This window comes from Natator depressus, chromosome 2, assembly GCF_965152275.1.
Source record: "Natator depressus isolate rNatDep1 chromosome 2, rNatDep2.hap1, whole genome shotgun sequence".
In the NCBI taxonomy this organism is placed as follows: domain Eukaryota; kingdom Metazoa; phylum Chordata; order Testudines; family Cheloniidae; genus Natator; species Natator depressus.
The window spans coordinates 101,524,711-101,544,874 of record NC_134235.1 but is presented as its reverse complement, the minus strand read 5'-3'; the positions used below and the strand labels follow the sequence as shown (position 1 = coordinate 101,544,874).

Below are 20,164 nucleotides of genomic sequence, written 5' to 3'. Positions count from 1 at the left end.
AGTCAGAATGGTCGATTGATTATCTTTGCTACCAATAATGCCTCTTTAGAAGTACGAGTATGTGCTGCAGCATGTCAGTTTGAGCATAGGCAAAAGACATTTTTAAGAGAAGTTGAGTGCATCACCACATGTGACAACTGGCAATTGTGGTTCTCACTTGAAATGGGCTGTTGTTCCAAATTACTAAGGTCTGTCCCCAAAACCCTATTCTTAAGGTGGGGATAAAGTAGCACTTCACACTGTCAGAAAATCTTGACCGGCTGACACCCGGACACGGATAAATTACTTTCCTCTGGAGATGCCCTTCCAGGGAGGATAGCAGCTACTGATGTAGCTATGCTTATGTAGTAATCTTGCAGGAGCAATTTTATGTGAAGTAACCAGTGAGAGCCCTCTTGCCACAACCTTCCCCCTCAGCCAAAAAATAACCCTATCTAATGGTGAAAAGCTTTCAACAAATTCTTCCCCATTTGTTAGATTTATGGAAGCAATAAGCAGCCATAAAACATCTGCCAGATCATTCTACTTTTCAGTTTTGATTATCTGTCTGCTAGTTTGAGGAGAGCTTTAACTATGCAGATGCAAGAAGTGTGAAAGCCATTCAGCTTAGATTTATTCTTGAACAGTACCGGCTGTCTAAAATGGGGCTATAAAATCTAGGCTCCCTGTCTGGTTTGTTGTATGGCTTTGTGCTATTAATTGCAACCTGGCTAACAGGTGCTTGCCGACGTCTTTACATTCTTACCATAAGAAAGGATTATATTTCTATCTGGATGAAAGGGTAGTGCTTGCTTTTAAGTAGAAGTTTAAAAAGGCACATAGAGGTAGTTCATCATTTCCCAATAAAATTGGATAAAGGGAATCACTGCTAATGAAAAAATGGCCTTTTCTCTTGTTTGAGAGGAAGGGGGAAAGCAATTTAACATTGTTATTTGCATATCCACTCTGCTTCACTAAGTGTCAGATGGTCATGAGTTAGACCCACGATGGACTTACTCCCATGGACCTCTCTAATTCCTTTGACTCATCCAGTAATGAGTCCTTTCTGTATCTTCAAACAAGCACATCAAGGTTGGGCCCCAATCCAGAAAAGTATCTAAGCACACACTTAACTTTGATTTAAATTAGACTGGTCACATGCTTAAAGTTAAGCACATGCTTAAGCGCTGTGATGAATCAGAGCCTTGATGTGAGAGCTTTGTCTGCAGCTCCTTTTCCTGGAACAATGTTCATGAAACTCGACAGCTCATTAACTCTTCATCTCTTTTCAAATACCATCTGAAAATGTCTCTTTTTTGCCTTGGCCTATACTTCTTCATTTCTCTCTCCCTCTGATATTGTTGATTTAACTTTGCACCTCTATTCCCTAATGCTGTAAAGCATTTGGAATACAGTTGTGTGAAAAACAGACTACAAAAAAAAAATTGAGGTGTAAAAGCCTGATCCAAATACATTTGTGACTGGTCGGGCAGGCACTGCCACATCAGGTTAAAACAATATGATGTTAGCTACTGGCTAAGCGTGAGACAAAGGTCATAAGAATTCTTGGGACCTGAAGGCAGTTAGACAGCCCTGCAGTCAGAGTTGGTCCCTGAAGTCTTCGAGCCATTTAACTAATTGGTTATGTAGTCCTTGAATATTTTGGATGAAAAGGCTAACACTCTACAAGTGTTAAAATGGACAGGAACCAGTTAAAAAGGGTCACATGGCTATATTTTCAAAAGTGTTTAGATGCCTAAAGATGCAGATAGATGAGATTTCCAAAAGTGCTTAAGCACCAATGGATTTCGATGGGAGTTAGGAGCCTTGCCTGCATAGGCACCTTTGTAAGTCCCACTAGGGGCTTAAATACCTTTGGAAATCTGGCCCAAAGGGCATAGATTAAATGTAAAAGGGACCATTTAACACCCATAATGTCCACCACGAAGCAGTACCATCCAGCTTGTGTGTGGAAAGTCTATTTGAATGGAAATCATTTTGGTTAGTGGCATAAAATAGTAGGCAAGGACATTTTATGGCTATAAAATGAGGGAGTTGAGGGCACTCAGCTACTCACAGGATTAAGTCAAATTCTGCCTTGACACACACCCTGTGTAACCACAACAATTTCAGTGGGGTTGCATAGGGAGTGGAATAGAGAAAAATATGTTTCCAATATTAATGTGTTTTCAAGTGATATACAAATTCTAACACCAAGTTTCCCTATCTTAAAAAACAAACTAAAACTACTTTTCTTCCCTGGCCATACACCTACCTCAGATTGCTGCTGATATTGCAGAAAATGCCTTACATTCTTTACATATAAGCATTCAGGTAATAAATAATATTTTGAAAGCAGTTCTTAACCTATTCCATTTTGTTTGAATATATTTTTTTATTGCTCAGTCCAGTCCATTATGGGAGTAGCTAAATGCTTTAATTAAACATTCTTGAGTATTTGGATTTTATCTCTCATAGATACATCGCACCCTGGTTGTAAAAATGCCATCAGAAGCAGCCAAAATACTTTTCTTTCACTAAAGAGGAGTTATTAATTAGAATAACTATATACCTTACAAATACCTTACATTTATAATCTAGGGCCTTTCCTCCCCATGACTATATACCTTACAAATAGCTTTCCTCCCTTCAAAGTGCTACACAAGCAATATCCATTAGATTACTGACCTGCAGATGAAATGCAGCCACATCCAGGTAGAATGCAGCAGCCATTTTATACAACACTAGACAATCATGTTTAGAATGAAGAATGAGAAATATCTCTAAGTGGGAGAAGTTTTTAGACGCACCGAATGTGTCAGATTCATTGTTGGTGTAACTCCATTGAAGTCAATTCACCCCAGCTGGAATTTGGCCAGAACTATCTAATGAATTTGTCTTAGGGTTTTCTATAATGCCCATCATAAATTACTTCTCTGGAAACTCCAGGGTTAATACCTTAACTCTTGCAAAAAGTGCAACATTATCATTAACAACCATGAGTGTTCAGGGCCTGGATTTTGCTTCTCAAGTGGTCAGGTTCTCAATTTTCAACCTCATCTGAAATATGGCCTCTCCAGCAGCACCATATGCCCCCATCACTGGCTGGGGCATTGATTCAGTACTGACTCAGAGGGGAGAATACCACCTATTAAACACTGAAGGCAATTATGACTAGTAGCATATTTCTATGAGCCAAACTATAAAAACCCTTGCCAACCATTACCTTATCACCACTGACTAACCAGCACGCTGGATTTGCCAGTTCTGAAGCATTATTAGCTTGCTGGGTGTGTCAGCTCATCCTGCTCTCCCAACATTTAGAAATCAAGACTGATGATAGCTCCGGGCTGCCGTGGCAGCTCCACACCCAAGCAGGTAGAGCTCAAATATGCAGAAGTGGAACACTGCATTAGGAACGCCGGTAGGTGAGCATTGCTATATGCAATTTTAAATGCAAAAGAAAAAAAATCATCATAAGTAAATGCATAGAGGAAGGTGCAGCCATCAACGTGGGGGAAATCCATCCTACCTGCAGGAATTCCTAATAATCAGACTCTATGTGGATGATGCAAGGGGGCTGGGAGGTGAACAGTACCCTCCAGTCTTGGAGTCAAGGCCCAGGACTACACCCTGTGGCACGGAATAGCAGCTACAGCCCTTCTATACCACTTGATTTGGTGTTGGGGGAAAGTAGACCAGTGTAAACATGGCTCTTGCTTGATAATAAAAATGGTGGTGACCACGTCCACGGCATGCAGTGGGAGTGGGGTAAGCACCTATTGTGCAGCAGCTTTGCCTGTATTCCCATCATGTAGCCCCAATGTAAGGTTTAAATGGTGCAGCCCTCTGCAGCATGGATGAATTTCACCTGCCTCAAGGAGCCAGAGGATCCATGGGAAAATTAGGCTCACACCCTGCAGAGCCCGTCACCTCTATGAGGGGAGCCTGCCCTCCTTCCACACTCTCTCCTGACAGTGAGCATGTTTCCCTCAAGAGCCGTTGGCTCCCAACTGCAGCTGAGCAGTTTCCTCTCCTCCAGGAGGAGTGAATACTGTGGGGAGGGAGCTAATGCGGACTGGAAAAGAGTTAAACACTGGCTGGCTAGAGAAGAGTAACCTCCAGGGCAATTAGCCACAGAGTTTAACCTCCTGTATTTGAGGACCATGCCACACACAGCAGTTGCTCTCTGGCTCTTCTTCCTCGGTGGCCTAACACACCCTGCAAATGTCTCCAGTGTGTGGGGGAAGCATCTTTGGGTCTTTTCTAGTGCATTTTCTCCTCTGTGTTGCTGAAGGAAAGGGAAGGGAATATTTTTTAAAAAGTTTAAAATGAACCCTCCAAAAGTAACAGCAACAGATAAATGCAGCTACCAGAGCACGAAAATAGTAAGCAAAGCATACAGAGGAAGCAGTGGAGGTCAGCAGAATTTCATAATGGATTTTAATAACATAACACAATCAAAAACGCTAAACTGTATCAGAGTGAAAAACCTGCACCAAAACCCCAGATCAAAACACCCCTGCACTCCGGAAAAGCACGGATTCAGATCTGAACTTTGCAGCTCTGGTCTGTCACCAGCTCATCATGAAGTGAGCTGTAGCTCACGAAAGCTTATGCTCAAATAAATTCGTTAGTCTCTAAGGTGCCACAAGTACTCCTTTTCTTTTTGCGAATACAGACTAACACGGCTGTTACTCTGAAAACAGCTCATCAGACAATCCCCTTCCTCAGAGGGCCTTACTGAAGAAATCAATGCTCTCACTTCTCATGCTCGGGCGTTCTAAATTCTCTCTCCTTTTATATAGTTTACTTTTAAAAAATCCAAACAAAGAAACAAGTCTGGTCTAAGCCAGGTAAGCTAAGGCTCATCATATTCCTGAGTGGATGACACTGCAAAAGTTGGGATGGATGAAGAGAGGGTTAATCTGGGGAAACTTTTCTCTGTCCATATGGCTGGGGCAATCTACTCCTGCCTTCTAGTGCCTGTGTCTCCACTGTGCCAGTTATTTGAGTTTCCTCCACCAATACCCTTGCAATCTTGTGCAACAGCCTATTTACAACATCCCCTATGCTTCCAGCCCTCACCTCAGGACCTGAGAGGAGCAGAGGTCTCCCTTCCCCAAGGCTTCTGTGAGGCTGTGCTCAACTAGCCCTGTTCCTTTCTCTCCCCGGCACTGCCTTCCTGTGTCTCTCTATCAGTTTTGAGCTGATGAGCTAATTGGCTTGTTAGCTCACCAGCTAATTATCTTGAATTACCCCAATCAGCTTTTCCTGGGGGAACTAATGGGTGACAGAGTGATCAGAGTGCAGGCTTGCCTGTTAACTCCCTGCACTCTGCCACAGTCCCCTTTGGAAATGTGGGGTTGTGGTGAGAGGGGCATAGTGCTTAATCTCCCTATGCTAACAGAAGGATTGAAAAATAGATTCATCTTTATCAAACCAACAGATCAAGCTGGGTACTTACTCCTTGATAAATTCTTTCCTCTTCCTTTCTTTGCCACATGTCTGCCCCCTTTGTTTTCCCCTTCCTTCCTTCCTGCTGTCCTCTCTATTCAGAGGCAGCATACTTCATTCCCTGCATACTGGAGCAAGAGATTATAGGGGAAGTGCCTGGACACATGTAGCCCAATTAAATGTTGGCAGTGTATTCAGTGTTTCCACTACGCGAGTTGGAAATTTTTAAATGTCAAGTTGGCCACTGTGAATTGATGCTTCCCATCTACATTTCCCTGCATCAAGCAGCTAATAGAGTAGGTATTCATTGTCATCAAGTGTTCTGCCACACATCTCACTTTAAGACCATTCACAAATGTTCAGCTAAAATTCTTCGTCTTTCAGCAGGTCTCTCCCATAATCCCATGTCACCAATGACTTTTGGCAGAAAGAAACAACAAACTATGACTCTGCAGACTCTCACTCACTCTCTCCTTAGATATCTCACTAAATATATACAGCATTCCTCACTGAGTATCATTTCGAGCTTGCATAATTCCTTCAAATAATGTGATAGATCACAGATTCTGAAGCAGATAAACACATACTGACTTTGTGTGCACAGACTTTACATGATCTGAATCCATCCAGCAATACAGCTCGTCTTTTGAAAGGATGTTACTCCCAGAACAAACTTTGTAGCTTCAAGGCAATCATTTTCTGTATTGATCCAAACCCTACTGGCCTTACTCACATTAGCAGACTTCAGTGGGACACTTTATCGTGAGAGTAAGGGGAATAAGGTGTGAGCCTTTATAAGCAGAATTCACTACAGGTAGAATTAAAACACAAACAGAACTGCCCTGATACAATAGAACCTCAGAGTTACAAACATCAGAGTTATGAACTGATTGATCAACCACACACTAGAACTGGAAGTATGCAATCAGACAGCAGCAGACAGGGGGGAAGGGCAAATACAGTACTGTACTGTGTTAAACGTAAACTACTAAAAAAAAAAAGGGAAAGTTTTAAAAAAAGATTTGACAAGGTTAATAAACTGTTTTTGTGCTTGTTTCATTTAAATTAAGATGGTTAAAAGCAGCATTTTTCTTCTACATAGTAAAGTTTCAAAGCTGTAGTAAGTCAATGTTCAGTGGTAAACTTTTGAAAGAACAAGCATAACATTTTGTTCATGGTCACGAACATTTCAGAGTTATGAACACCTCGGGAACAGAGGTTGTTCGTAACTCTGAGAATCTACTATACTTTAAAATGTGTTTGGGGGCGGAGCAGGGGGAGGGAAGGAAGGAGATTCGCTTATCTAATCCTTTAAACATTTCTTACTAGAAGAAACCCTGCTTATTGTCATTCTGTGTAGCAAAATGCACCATAATTTAAAAAATGTCTATGAAAGAGGAACCCCCTGCAGGTTCCATTAGTTCTCAGTGCAACTCAGCAAAATATTATGAGGGCTTAATCTCGCTCGTCTTGTTACTGAGAGAAGTCCCATTAAAATGAATGAGATTACTCACATGAGTAAAACAAGGAGGATTCAGTTTATGACACTACTTACTTAAATACTGAAGATATAGAAACTAAAAAGTTTAGTAGAACCCAGGATACTACATTAGGAGCTCAGATATATACAATGGTGATTGGAGTTTTGGATAAGGATCTAACCAGGATACGTGAACTAAAATAGTTCTTCATTTTCTACTTCATTGCTATCTCCAATTTAGTTACACATTTCCATGATACTGGATCCAATTCTGCCCTTCAATAAGCATTCACAGCTACAGCTGGACCCAATAATAATAATAACCTGAGGAATTTACCCAGCTGACTTCAATGTGAACTGCATAGGTGTAATCTGGCAGCAGAAACAGGCCCACTATATTTAAATTCTAACCAAATATTTGTTAAGCTGGGAATTAGTGCGCAGATATAAGATACACATTTATTTGTATCTTCTTATTCAATATGATGCAACAGTAGGAAGAAAAGAAGAAAACAATCATATACAGAGGCCTTGTTTTTCTACAGCCAGTCTATGGAGTTAAAGGTATGTATGATGCTGCTTGTCGTCATTAAAGATCTCTTGGCACTTTTTATTTTGGCAAAGAAAAGGGGTGCTAGCCCCAGTATGCCAGGATAAACAAACATCCTTGCCATTACAAATATCAATACCTGCACAACAGGATGTCCCCCAGCAGATGCCTTCACAGCCCCTCGACTCCCCTCCGTCTCATAATGAGCTCTGTGATGGGATTTGGGCTGCTCTTCAATCCGAAGTTCATAAGGTCCTGAGTGAGATGGCAACTGCCAATCAAGGGCAGGCAGGGATGGGCTATAATGGAAGAGAAAGTGTATTAAATATTAATATCAAGTAGACTATCACAGACCACAAGAATCTGGTTCTATTACTTTAGAGACCATGTTTAGCAGTTCATCCTTCACCATCTTACATTTAAAATTTCATCAGTATGGATGTCATGACATAAGTAATTTAAAAGGCAATGGTTATTTTATGAAGATTTATGAGTAAAGCATAATTTATAGGCCAGATGCTATCGGATTTGTAAACAAAATGGAAAATTTTCTAAGCATGGTTTAAAAACGCTTTAATGTATTGATCGTTGAATCAAAGGACAAAGGTGGATACAAAGGAATTTAAAGAGTAGTTCTAGTCTGAAAATGACTATTAACTTGGCATCATGGAAGTTCTACATGTAATGTATCTCACTGACTAGATCAACTGTGCTTCGTTTACAAGAAAAAAATATTCCCCCCCCTCAACTTCCAAGCCTGAAAACTCGTGTTGGATTCCCAAAATTAAGCAGGGTTCTTTCTGGCTGATATTTCATCAACAACGTAGATCTTCAAGCAGAACTTAATTAAGAATTACATTGATGGTGATATACAAGCCAAAATAGAATCCAACTCGGTCTCCCAGTTCTATACTGACTCTGCAATTATAACAGAAGTAAAAATAATAAAGACATATTATTGTCACTAAACAATCAGATATGACTGAATACAATAATAAGAAGCTGCAGGTTTTACAGAGCCACTTTCAGAGAACCTCACTTTAAAATAATGTCAGGAGAGAGCATTACTGAAAGCAGGGTACTGTTTATGTCAGAAAATAAAACCATTGGTTATAACTGTGTTTGATAGGCTCAGGCTTGCTGTAACTTTATTGGTCTTAAAATTAAAGCAAGCCACAGCCTTCTGATAGAAATAATAGGTTTTAGGTTAACTGCATAAGCTTTCAAAACCCTGGAATTGGTAAAGTCTCTTAATAGAATGACCTTCAAATATACCTTCAGCTATTCAAATAGTACAACATATTTAAAATAGACAGTTACATGTTATATTTTGCAATTATATAGTGCCTTACCATATCTGGGCTTGATCATGCACCATACAAGTCAGCAGAAGTTTTTCCATTAACTTGAACAGGAGCAGGATCAAGCCCTAGATGAGAATCTCAATTTGATTTACAGAAGCACTTACCTCCATTGTACAGATGCGAAAGCCAAGACAGAGAGAGGCTAACTTGCCCAAGTTCATATAAGAAGGAGTGACCTAAAGAAGAGCTGTGTGTAAGCTCAAGAGCTTGTGTCTCTCACCAACAGAAGTTGGTCCAATAAAAGATATTACCTCACCCCCCCTGGTCTCTGTATGAAGGAGTGTCATTTGGAATTAGCCAGTCCCCTGCTCTGACCACTACAATGCCATTGTTGGAAGACAGGATACTGGGCTAAATGGACCTTGGTCTGACCCAGTATAGCTGTTCTTATGCTACAGCCAGGATTTGAGGAGAGCGAACCAGTGCTGTGAATGGGACAGTTTGAAGTTCTGACACTTGCATTAGATGATCCACCAGAGATACCCTTTGTCTACGGTTGGCTTATTATACAAAAAGACATGCTGAGATGGTCATACAGCAGAGACAAGCCAATGATGAATGATCAGATGTGTACCAGTAATTTAAAATATTATAACACAGATAGTGTTCCATACATTCCAAGATACTCAAAGCAAAGCTATAAATGAGAGGAAATACACAGGAATGACATTACACCAGTTAACTATGAGCATCCCCTACCGGTGGTTCTCAAAGCCGGTCCGCCGCTTGTTCAGGGAAAGCCGTCAGCGCACCGGTCCGGTTTGTTTACCTGCCGTGTCCGCAGATTCAGCCGATTGCGGCTCCCACTGGCCATGGTTCGCCGCTCCAGGCCAATGGGGGCTGCAGGAAGGGCGGCCAGTATGTCACTTGGCCTGCGCCGCTTCCCGCATCCCCCATTGGCGTGGAGCGGCAAACCGTGGCCAGCGGGAGCTGCGATTGGCCGAACCTGCGGACGCGGCAGGTAAACAAACCTGTCCGGCGCGCCAGGGGCTTTCCCTGAACAAGTGGCAGACCGGCTTTGAGAACCACTGCCCTAAACAACCCTGTCAGGCTCTGCTGCTTGCTTAGTCAGCTGGAGGCCTTTGACATGAACACAGCTCCACGGCATCCTCAAAGGTGAGAACAAACCATTTTAAAAAAAATCTTTTCAATATAATAGCTTAAGGAATTAAAACTGTGAGGACTTTATGCTAGGGGCATGCAATGCATTTTCCTTCTTTTCAAATCACCTTCTTTCATAGAAATGAGTTGTCTTAAAGGAGGCCACAGGCACAAGAGAGGTTCCCTATTGGATGCACGTAGTGTACAAGCAAGCACCTTTCCAATCTGAGGCAGAAAATTACATCTCAGAGTTCTGGTGACTCCACAAACCAGTCAAGACTCTTATAGTTTGTCTCACCACTAAAACCCCTGGACAGACAGAAGCCCAATATCCTCCTCCCCTTGTCTGTTATTTAGACCCTGACACTTTGCAGACATACATTTGCTTACTTTAGCCACTGTGAATAGTCCCATTGACTCAACACATAAAGGTAAGCCCAGTCACAAGGCTTTCCAGGACTGGGCCCTTAGTCTAGATATGCTACAAAAGCTAATTGTTTTTTAATTTTTATTCAGTACCTTTTTACCAGCATGTTTAATTTGTAACAGGGAGCACATGTATGTAATTATAGGCAGTGCTGCTAGCACCGTATTGCCCAACACTTCCCATTATAACACCTTATTTTCAGTTGATTTTAACTTTGCCAAATGTTAACCATTTAGGCTGAAATTTTCCAGGCTGGGTGTCTCCTCAGACTGAGTTTTTTGGAAAATGTCATCATCAAAATGATTCAGCCATTTCTGAGAATTAAGCTATGGGAAAAATGCTGGTTTGCACATTACACATTTTTGGTGACCTTTACTTTGAAAAGCTTTAACATCACCATGCTTTGGAGCAGGAACGGCCAAGTTATAGACTTTCAAAAAAAAAATCACACTTCAGAAGAGACTTATTAGTTTAATAGCTAAAATCTCCAAAGATTCCATTGTCACTGGGCATGCTCAACATAAGAACTGCCATACTGGGTTCATCTAGCCCAGTATCCGGTCTTCCAACAGTGGCCAATGCCAGGTGCCCCAGAGGGAATGAACAGAACAGGTAATCACCAAGTGATCCATCCCCAGTTGCCCATTCCCAGCTTCTGGCAAACAGAGGCTAGGGACACCATCCCTGCCCATCCTGGCTAATAGCCATTGATGGACCTATCCTCCATGAATTTATCTAGTTCTTTTTTGAACCCTGTTATAGTCTTATAGACCTTCCCACCCTACAGGTTCCTAGATCCCAGGCTCCAGCCCAAGCCCAGATGTCTACACAGCAATGAAACAGCCCCGCAGCCTAAACCCTGCAAGCCCATGTCAGCTGGCATGGGCCAGCTTGAGGTTTTTCTTTGTTGTATAGACATACCCTCACACTCCCAGTGCTGACCAGAATGCATATGTCATCCCCACAGAGCAACTGAGCATACTCCATTCCCTCATAGCTCCCTCCTGCATCTGGACTGTGCATGCACCATCCCCACAGAGTGGCTAAACATGCTCCAGCACTGGTCTACAGGCTCAAAGGTGGCTACAGACCCAAGAGGGGAGGGGTACAGGAACTGAGAGCAGGGAGCCCATCTCTTCTGTCCTCTCAATGACCCTCCAAGCTGCCTGGGTTCCAGCACAGGGAAGAGGAAGCTGCCTGAATCAAATGCAAAGCAGTCAAGAGACAAAGTGGAGGGAGGGAAAGGAGTAGATTGGGACAAGGAGTGGTGAGACTGGCACTGGCATGGATGGGAAAAGCCTGGGATAAGGAGCAGGGGAGGATACTGATTGGGTCAGACTGAGATCCCTGGAGGGGAGATTAGGACTGGCTGGGCAAGGAGACTGGGACTTAGAGGAGAAGCCTGAGGAATGGAGACTGGGATTAGGCAAAGAAAATGGGAATTGGGATAAGGAGCCGGGGAAGGGCCGTGGGGGGAGAGAGACAGAACTCAGACAGATTTAAGGCAGAAGAAGACAAGGTTGTGAGAAATGGGCAGAAGAGTCTGTGCTGATCCATTTACCTCCATAATCCTGTCTCCCAAGAAAGTAAGCCTCACCCATGTCTAATTACTCAAGTCAAGCCACGCCTACACACACGAGGGCACACACCCCTCCAGAGCCTGAAATGAAACCCAAGATTCCAGAGTCTCAGGAGTCCCCTGCTGTAAGCAAATATCTGTGAAATTATCTGGCAAAGGGTGTGTCTCATCTCCCACTAGTGCTGGTCCACATAGCGGATGATAATCTACTACTATCAGTTACTTCGTTAGCCCAAGTGGCAGAGATCAGTGTAGTGTAACTAAAGGGTCCTACCCTCCTGCTGATGCCAATATGATGCCACACTGTGGACATTTCTGTTTTTTCAATATTTGCACAGGAAACCTTAAATCTGGCATATCCTAACTTGCATGCTTGACTTTGCAATCTTAATAATGTTCTTTAAACATCTTTTTTTGAGTAATTTATATCATATATACACATACACATACTACATACCTACAGTATTATAGTTGCCCTTAATTTTCCAGTTTTCCTTAAGATAAATTTATCGTTAAATTATTTATATTGCAATAGCACCTAGAAGCCCCAGTCATGGGCCAGGGCTCTACGGTGCTAGGTGCTGCACAAACATGGTTATCTAGGTATCGAAGATTCTCTTGTACTTTTTTTAGACTTACTATAGGATGTATCTTGAAAACTGTAGCTATTGAAGTTATTTCTCTGCTAATGCTTATGGTTGGATCCTGCACCACCAAAGCCAATGGGAGGTTTGCTACTGAATACAACGAGGGCAAGATGAAGTCTTTTGGGCGCAACAATACCTTCAGGCACAGCCCACAGTAAGGGTTGGGCTGGAGCTACCCTGCCCTGGCAGAGCACTGGGTGGCAGAGTTGCAGAGTGCCTACTGGAACTCCTCAGTGTGGAAGGGGAACATGCTGCTACTACACCTCTTTATGGGATGCTGGCTTACTACTCCCAGCATGGCTAGCCAGCACCTTAAATGATGCAAGAGAGCAGCAGGACCATGGCCTGCTTACCACCCTTAGGGGTGCTGTGTACCCCTGAAGCATTAAGAGCAGTGCAGCTCACCCAAGCACAAGGACTGCAATTCTGTCTGGTTCTTATGCAGGCGACAAAATGGGGAAGGATGATAGGGTCTTTTATGCCCTCCCCCAGCACTGTGCATTCACACAAGCAGAACCTGGCCCTTAGTTATTGAAAGGCAGCTGGCAAGTGTTTAAGACCACCATTGTGTACATATTGCATTCTGGATATACTTCTGCCTGAAAGATTCCTGGAAAACTTTCTGGAGAAGCTCTATTTGACTGCAACAATAAATAACAAAGACCAGAGCAAAACACCTGCATATCTCCTGCTGATGATCAGCACACATATTTAAACAGATGTTTCTGGTTTTAGGTATGTTCATATTTGACGGATCTTTTCTCTCTTTTTCTGAGGACATGGCCTCTATTGGATTAAGACATTTTACCACTAAATAAAAAAAGCACTAATCCAACTACCAGAACAAATCTTAGAGTCCTCAAGTGCAAAAAGAGTAATAATAATAATAAATGATATGAAACTGACTGGAAAATAACCTGACCTCCTCTGATTTTTTTCTTTGTTTAAAATCTTTAAATTAGCACCTAAAATTGTAATAGCATTAAACTAAAAAGGAAAGTTACTGATTCCAATGTAACACTGGTCATAAAAATCTGGTTTGCTGTTAGCTTCCTATCATCAAAATTCCACTGTGAATCCTGACTGATAATAAATTGACAATTAATGATAGTTTTCCTGATAAAGGAAGCAGAGTGATGATTTTAACAGTTTCATGGGCTGTGGCTGTCAGAGCTATTTCCTATTTTAGGTTATCTTCATCATGCACTTAATTTCCTGCAGCATAATATGGTTAAAGGAAAAAAATCATGGAGCAAATATTTTAGTGTTAAAAAATTAATCTGAGTGCTGAAAAGATCCCTATCAATTTGGGAGAGCTCAACTATACAAGCTGGTGAAGCCCTCATTGTAGTGGAGAAAAGAACACCAGGACAGATCCTCAGCTGGTGTAAACTGGTATAGCTCCATGGACTTGTTCACACCAGATTCTCATTTTCAAGAATAAAAGTTTTCTCCTGTGACATGATAAATCCAGCTGTGATCCATCTAAAAGCCATAAGCAGGCCTGCTTTTTTCAAGTCAGTTAAATTTTAAAAAAAACTGGATCACCTTAACTCAGTGGGACATAAGTCCGGCTACAAGATTGATGAATAGTGATTTAGTTCACCTATCCAGATAAAGCATGTGATTAAATCAATCACAGATTAGCCAGTCTGACTGACCTCTGTCTTTAATAGAAAAAATTTAGATTAGCAGACAAAGAATATATTAAGCAGTATGTTACCATGTCAGTTGAAATAAAAAAGATCTTGGGTAAAATTTTCACAGATTCCTAAGTGATTTCTGGGCCTAAGCTGCATTTTCAAAAATGACAGGCATTTAGAAGCCTAAGTCTTACTGAAAGTCAATGGGATGCAGGTTTCTAAATACCTACATCACTTTTCAAAAAGGAGCTTATGCTCATAAACTTTTGCAGATTTTACCCTTTAACTGACCCTGTCATATTTAAGGATCTCAGCACTGTGACTGATCTTACATTAGGCCTAATTCTGATCTCACTTCCTGTATATCACTGTAAATCAAGAGTAATCCATGGAAGTTAATGGTGTTACAACAGTGTAAAAATGGTTTATTGGAGAATCAAGCCTTATGTGTGTTCCAATGCGTAAGTACAAAGACAGGGTGACTGAGAATCAGGCCCTCTTAAGCCCTTCCTTATCACTCTGGTAGTGTAATGAGGCCCTAAAGTGGGTGGAAACAACCCCTGAGAATATCCCCAGTGCAAAATGTCTTCCTAACCACTGAAGAGCTGGTGTGAAGGCTCTGCACTGGCCCTGCTCCGAGCCCCTGGCATAGGGGACATGGCTGGAACTGAACTCAGTAGGACTAATTGCATGAGTAGATTTATTCAAATGCATAAGTGTTTGAGAGCTCAGGCCCTAAATCTGTCCAGCTGGCCTAATTCTCAGTTGCACCTTTCCAATGTTTAGGGCAAGGATGGATGTGAGAGTGGGGAAGGGAAGGTGGCTTATAAAAATGAATAAAAAGGCACTTTAGCATTCCCACATTTTGGGTTGTGAGTAGTTAATAACGTTTAGGAAAGATCTCTGATATCATGCCAAGAGAAAGTTTTTTCTTTCTTAATGCCAGTTTCTATGGTAAGCTTTAGTTTCATGATAATTCTTTTTTTTTTTAATTACCAATTTACATCTCATCTTTACCCTAAGAACAACAATATTTAGCCTTAAAACAGCAGTTCAGCCTTACCTATAGTTTAAAAGGAAGGTCCTGACTGCTGGTGATTATTAAAGATCTCATGATACTTTTTTGCAAGAACAGGGAAGTTAGTACCAATGCCCTAGCTAGATTCCAATGTGGTAACTAGTTACACTTGGCCTACCTATTATAATTGTTATTAATAATATTTATATTAGAATAGAGCTCAGAGATAATGAAGATGGACGTTTCATAGGATTAGTGTCTGTAAAAGCACATGTGAAGACACAGTCACAGTCCTGAAGTGCTTGCAATATGAGAAATATATTTACTGTATATTCCCCCTGCAGGTTTATTTGCATAGATTTTTCTCACTTCCTGTCCTACACAGTTGAGCAATGCAGCCGAGGGCTGTTAAAACAGATGCTATGTTCCGCTACAGAAGTGGCTGCATTTCCTTGGTATGTGAAGCAAGTGACTCCTGTTTCTAGTTCCTAAAGTACTTTGGGATTCTTCATGATGAAAGGTGGTATAGAAATGTAAATTATTATGATGATGCTCAGGGGCAATCCTTATGAATTTGAGCATCCTATAATCTATACTTCAAAATGTATTGGCATAGACAAAAATTTATTCTTATTGATTTTTCAGATAAGAGCATGGACACAGCAAAGAAATATTTCATAAAAACAGCACAGTTAAAAATTGGAGGCCTCCCTCACTGCTCTGAATTTAATATTATACTATGCTAAAACTAGCCATAAAAAAAAAAATCAAAACAAAGGCCATGAATAAAGATCTCACATGGGAGCTTGGACACATCCCAAAACAATGGGAGAGAAGAGTTCAGTTTAACTAAGCCACTGCCCCAGGGTAGCCCTCAGCACCCTACTACAACAATCTAACAAGCTCAGTACCTCAGCCCCACAGGATACCGTAGCAATCAACTTTACCTAAACAACAGATATAACATGTGGGTATATGAGAACTGATACCAGTCCTGCAAATGCTTTGCTATAGGGAGTAGGATGCATAGCTGGAGATACTTCAGGCACACACAGACAGTGTGCCCACTGCTACACCGCATTGTTGAGTGTTACTTACTAACCCCCATGGGACAGCTCTGCTGGCTCATCTTTATGGGATGGAGCCATGGCCTTCCCAACTCTGTGACCCCTTGAGTTGCAATACTTTCCGATGAAGCAGCCCATGCACTCCCCTACGCATAACAGCTTCAGTTCTGCCTGACTGCAAGAAGGAGAAAAGGGGAAGGTAAAGAAAAAGAATCCCAAATAGATCACTGTAAAATTTGGTGAGGACGGGGGGGGGGGGGGGGGGGCACTGATTTGTGATTTTTGAACACTTGGGGGTTTGCAAAACTGGAGGTTGAAGAATCTAACACCAATTCCATAACAAAATGTACATATGCACAAAGACCAAATGTGTGTTTGCCACTCAGGTAGACGGGTACCCAGCCACCCAATTTGTGTTTGTAAATTACAGATTCCATGTGTAAAAATATATGAACATGGTTTTCTGTGGGCACAAGTACGTGTATGTATATTTTTAAGGCTGAAAAACTGAGACTGCAGCTAAAAAGTTAGCTTTCAACTTTTAGAAAAAACAAGCCATACAAAAAAACATAGTAGGGAGCTTTTATGAGCCCACCTGAAACTGACATTCAGTTCCTGGAAGCTCCTTTTCATGTGGTACACCTCATACATACCATGCATGACCAATGAACCTAGCAATACTATACTGCCCTATAATTAATGCAAACACGAATGTTACGGGCCATCAGGCCATCACACTTTTTGGATTCATGTAATAAAATAAGCATGATATACAAAAGGATGCTGTTGCTTTTCAATGGACAAGTCTCTAGGAAATTTCAAATGTTATATAGTCCAGACATACAGATCTATAAGTTCAACATACAGAAACACACACCCCACATAAGGTTTTCAGAAATCTGGAATTTTTGTGGAGTGAGATGCCGGTTGTTTTTGACACTATAAAGAGAATTTTTGGACATGCAAATAATTATTTTAAAGCCTATTTTCTAAACCTTTGTAAAAAAAAAATCCTAAACACTGTTTGGTCACAATATTGTCTTTATCTATGCCTAAGATTAAAAGTGAAATAAAATTTAGTATTTCTAGTTTGATTTTGAACTTATCATCCTTCGTGCACATTAGCCCAAAAACATTTTAAGAAAGTATGTAAGGTACATATAGAGAGATGTAACTTTATATAGAGATTGCTTGATAAATACAGAAAAATATCTGTTTCCAAAATAAATGGCTGACAAGGTGTTTCCTTTTCATTATATTCTGCATTTATTCTTGAAGAGGAATTACAAATGGAAGATGATCCGTTCTATAGATTGTTGAGACAGGTACAATTCAAGAGGATGCCTGAGTCACATTTTTACACTTGCTTTGTCTTATGGAGTCTACAGATAAATCACGAATGTAATAAAAGTGAGATAAGCACTAGCCATCCTAATAACAAAGATCCTGGAATAAAAATTAAGAAGTGATCTTCATAATATTCTATCTTCCCTCCTTTCTTCTTTACCCTCCATATAATAATTTACCTTTAGAATATTTTCCTACATAAATGGAGAACTTTAGATAGCAAATATTCTATTTTGCTGCAAGCAAAATTGTTCGCATTGCTATCACTCAGCTTATATCAGTGAACTTGTATCTTGTAAATATCTGTTTCCCTTATAAACATGTTCTACATCCTACAGCTCAGCATACAAGATTAAAGGCCAAGGTCCTGATCCTGCAGAAAGAGCCATGGGGCAGACTCAACTCATCAACATCTTCTAATGCCACATGCCTTGAATGGGACTGTATGCAGATACATACAATTCTGCATTGGGATCCACAACACACATGCAGAGTTCCAGGGGCTTCAGCAGGTCTCTGTGTGAGCATAAGGGTTCATGCTAACAGATCCCAATGTAGGATTGGGGTCTAAGCATCCAACCAATCCTGCTCCCATTGAAGTCAATGGGAGTTTTGCCATTAAACTCAGAATCAGGATCAGAGTCTAAATTGGCCCAATCCTGCAATCCTTATGCATGCTTTGAACCAATACTGAAATTAATAGAAGTGTTAGGTACACAAGGACTAGAGAATAAGGCAAGCCTCATTTGAGGTAGGAATTATTCTAGCCACTTATCTATTCCTTCTTTCTCTCTCTACTCCCTTCCCCTCCTGCCCCCCAAACCCTGGACTAGTTTTAATTACAATAAGTGAAAAAGTGTCACCAATTTTAGCAACAATTCAAAAAAATAGTTTCCTTTATTGTCTAAGGACCTCTGTAGATAAATCTAGAGGGATGTGGCCCTTAGTACTGGCAGATGGTCTGGTTGAAGAAAACTAATACATTAGGGGTTAAGAAAAGTAAAGAAAGAGTGATTTGGAAAATCACTGGATTTCTTTCTTTTCATTTAAATTATAATACATATTCAGGAAGAGATCCAGGAGGTTTATTAAATATGGTTATCTAAAAATCCTTATTACAGAGTGGATTTTGGAATGTGTGTTGTTTGTTGGAACCTAACCCCACAATCCCAGCATTTGAAATAGAACAGATGTGTAAAATAACAGGAAAAAAATCCAGACCTGTTGTGACAAATTCTTATCCAGTCTTTTTGGAAAGATTTAAAATAACAATTTCTATTGCGTAGTCTGTGATCCTGTTGACGTCTGTGTTCAATTGCCCAGCACTCTTTCATATACATAAAACGAGAGGTATTTTTTGTGGAAGGAAGCTTGGTCAGTGTATTTGATTGGTGAAATAACTTAAAATCTCATTTCTACGGTAGCATCCAGCTGCCCTGGAGCACAAGTTAATGAGATCACATGGAAACATATTGCAAACCAGGAAACATATTTTACACAAGACCAAAACAGTGGAAAAAATGTTAAATACACAGCATATGGACGCTCAGTTTTGTACATTTCACCTTTTTTGTTTGTATTAGCGCATAGGAATGTTGTGTGCATTCTGGTTGTATATAATAAAACGTGAAGAGAGGCTCTCTGTAACTGAAAGATTTTTTTTTTGTCAAATTGTCATATTATTTCCCTTGAAATTTTGAACAAAAAGAAGCCTGCCTCTTTCAATGAATTTAGACTAGTTTATATCTTTGGAGGGAGAACACAAAAGCCTTTTTAAATATGTAAGAAGGCCCTAAGGGATTTCTCTGGTGCTATACAAACCAAGGGCCCAATCCTGGAAGGTACTGAGCATTCACTACCCAGCAACTTCATTGGAACGGAGAGTGCTTAGCCTCTCCCAGCAATTGATCAGCACTGTACAGGATTGAGCTGCTAAAGAGAACTCAGACAGATGCTTGAGATCATTCTACCTACAAAGGAGAAGGAGGAGGACTGGGTTTGAGGCTGAAGAGGCACAGTACTGTTTGTTGTGATATAAGGTGCCACAATTGGCTTAGTTGGCTTTTGAAGATAGCCACTGATAGGAAGATGCCACATTAAACAAACTGTGAAGTGGGGAGAGAAGAGGGTGGTGGGGACAGGGGTTTTCCCTACCTATCCACCTTTTCTCTTCGCTTTTAAAAACACAGTTTAACTTTCATCAGGGTACGTAGCTTGTTGTGCCTGCAACTTCACTGACTTTTATGATCAGAATTAGAGGTCTTAGACTAGCATTTGAACTGTTTGAAAACCAAACTTATCTCCTACAGCATTATCCCAAGGAGCATCACCCTCTGTGTTCATTCTTTTTCTAGGAAGACTTAAGAATGAAACACTGTACATGAGGACAGGACATGGTTATTACTCTTTAAAATTCTGAATATTATTTGGCTTTTCCTTTGCTGACAATACAGTGTTACTGTGTGATAAATAAATGGGACAGGATCGATTGTGTGTTACGAGTTG

General features: G+C 40.9%; 1 protein-coding gene across 1 annotated transcript in view; it reads right to left on the bottom strand.

The window, feature by feature from the left end:
* Positions 1-20,164, bottom strand: part of NFATC1 (nuclear factor of activated T cells 1) — a 144,257-nt gene that overhangs the window by 110,280 nt on the left and 13,813 nt on the right. The window contains exon 3 of the mRNA XM_074943147.1: positions 7,606-7,765. Within this exon, the coding sequence (XP_074799248.1) occupies positions 7,606-7,765 (160 nt within the window). The remainder of the gene's footprint in view (positions 1-7,605; positions 7,766-20,164) is intronic.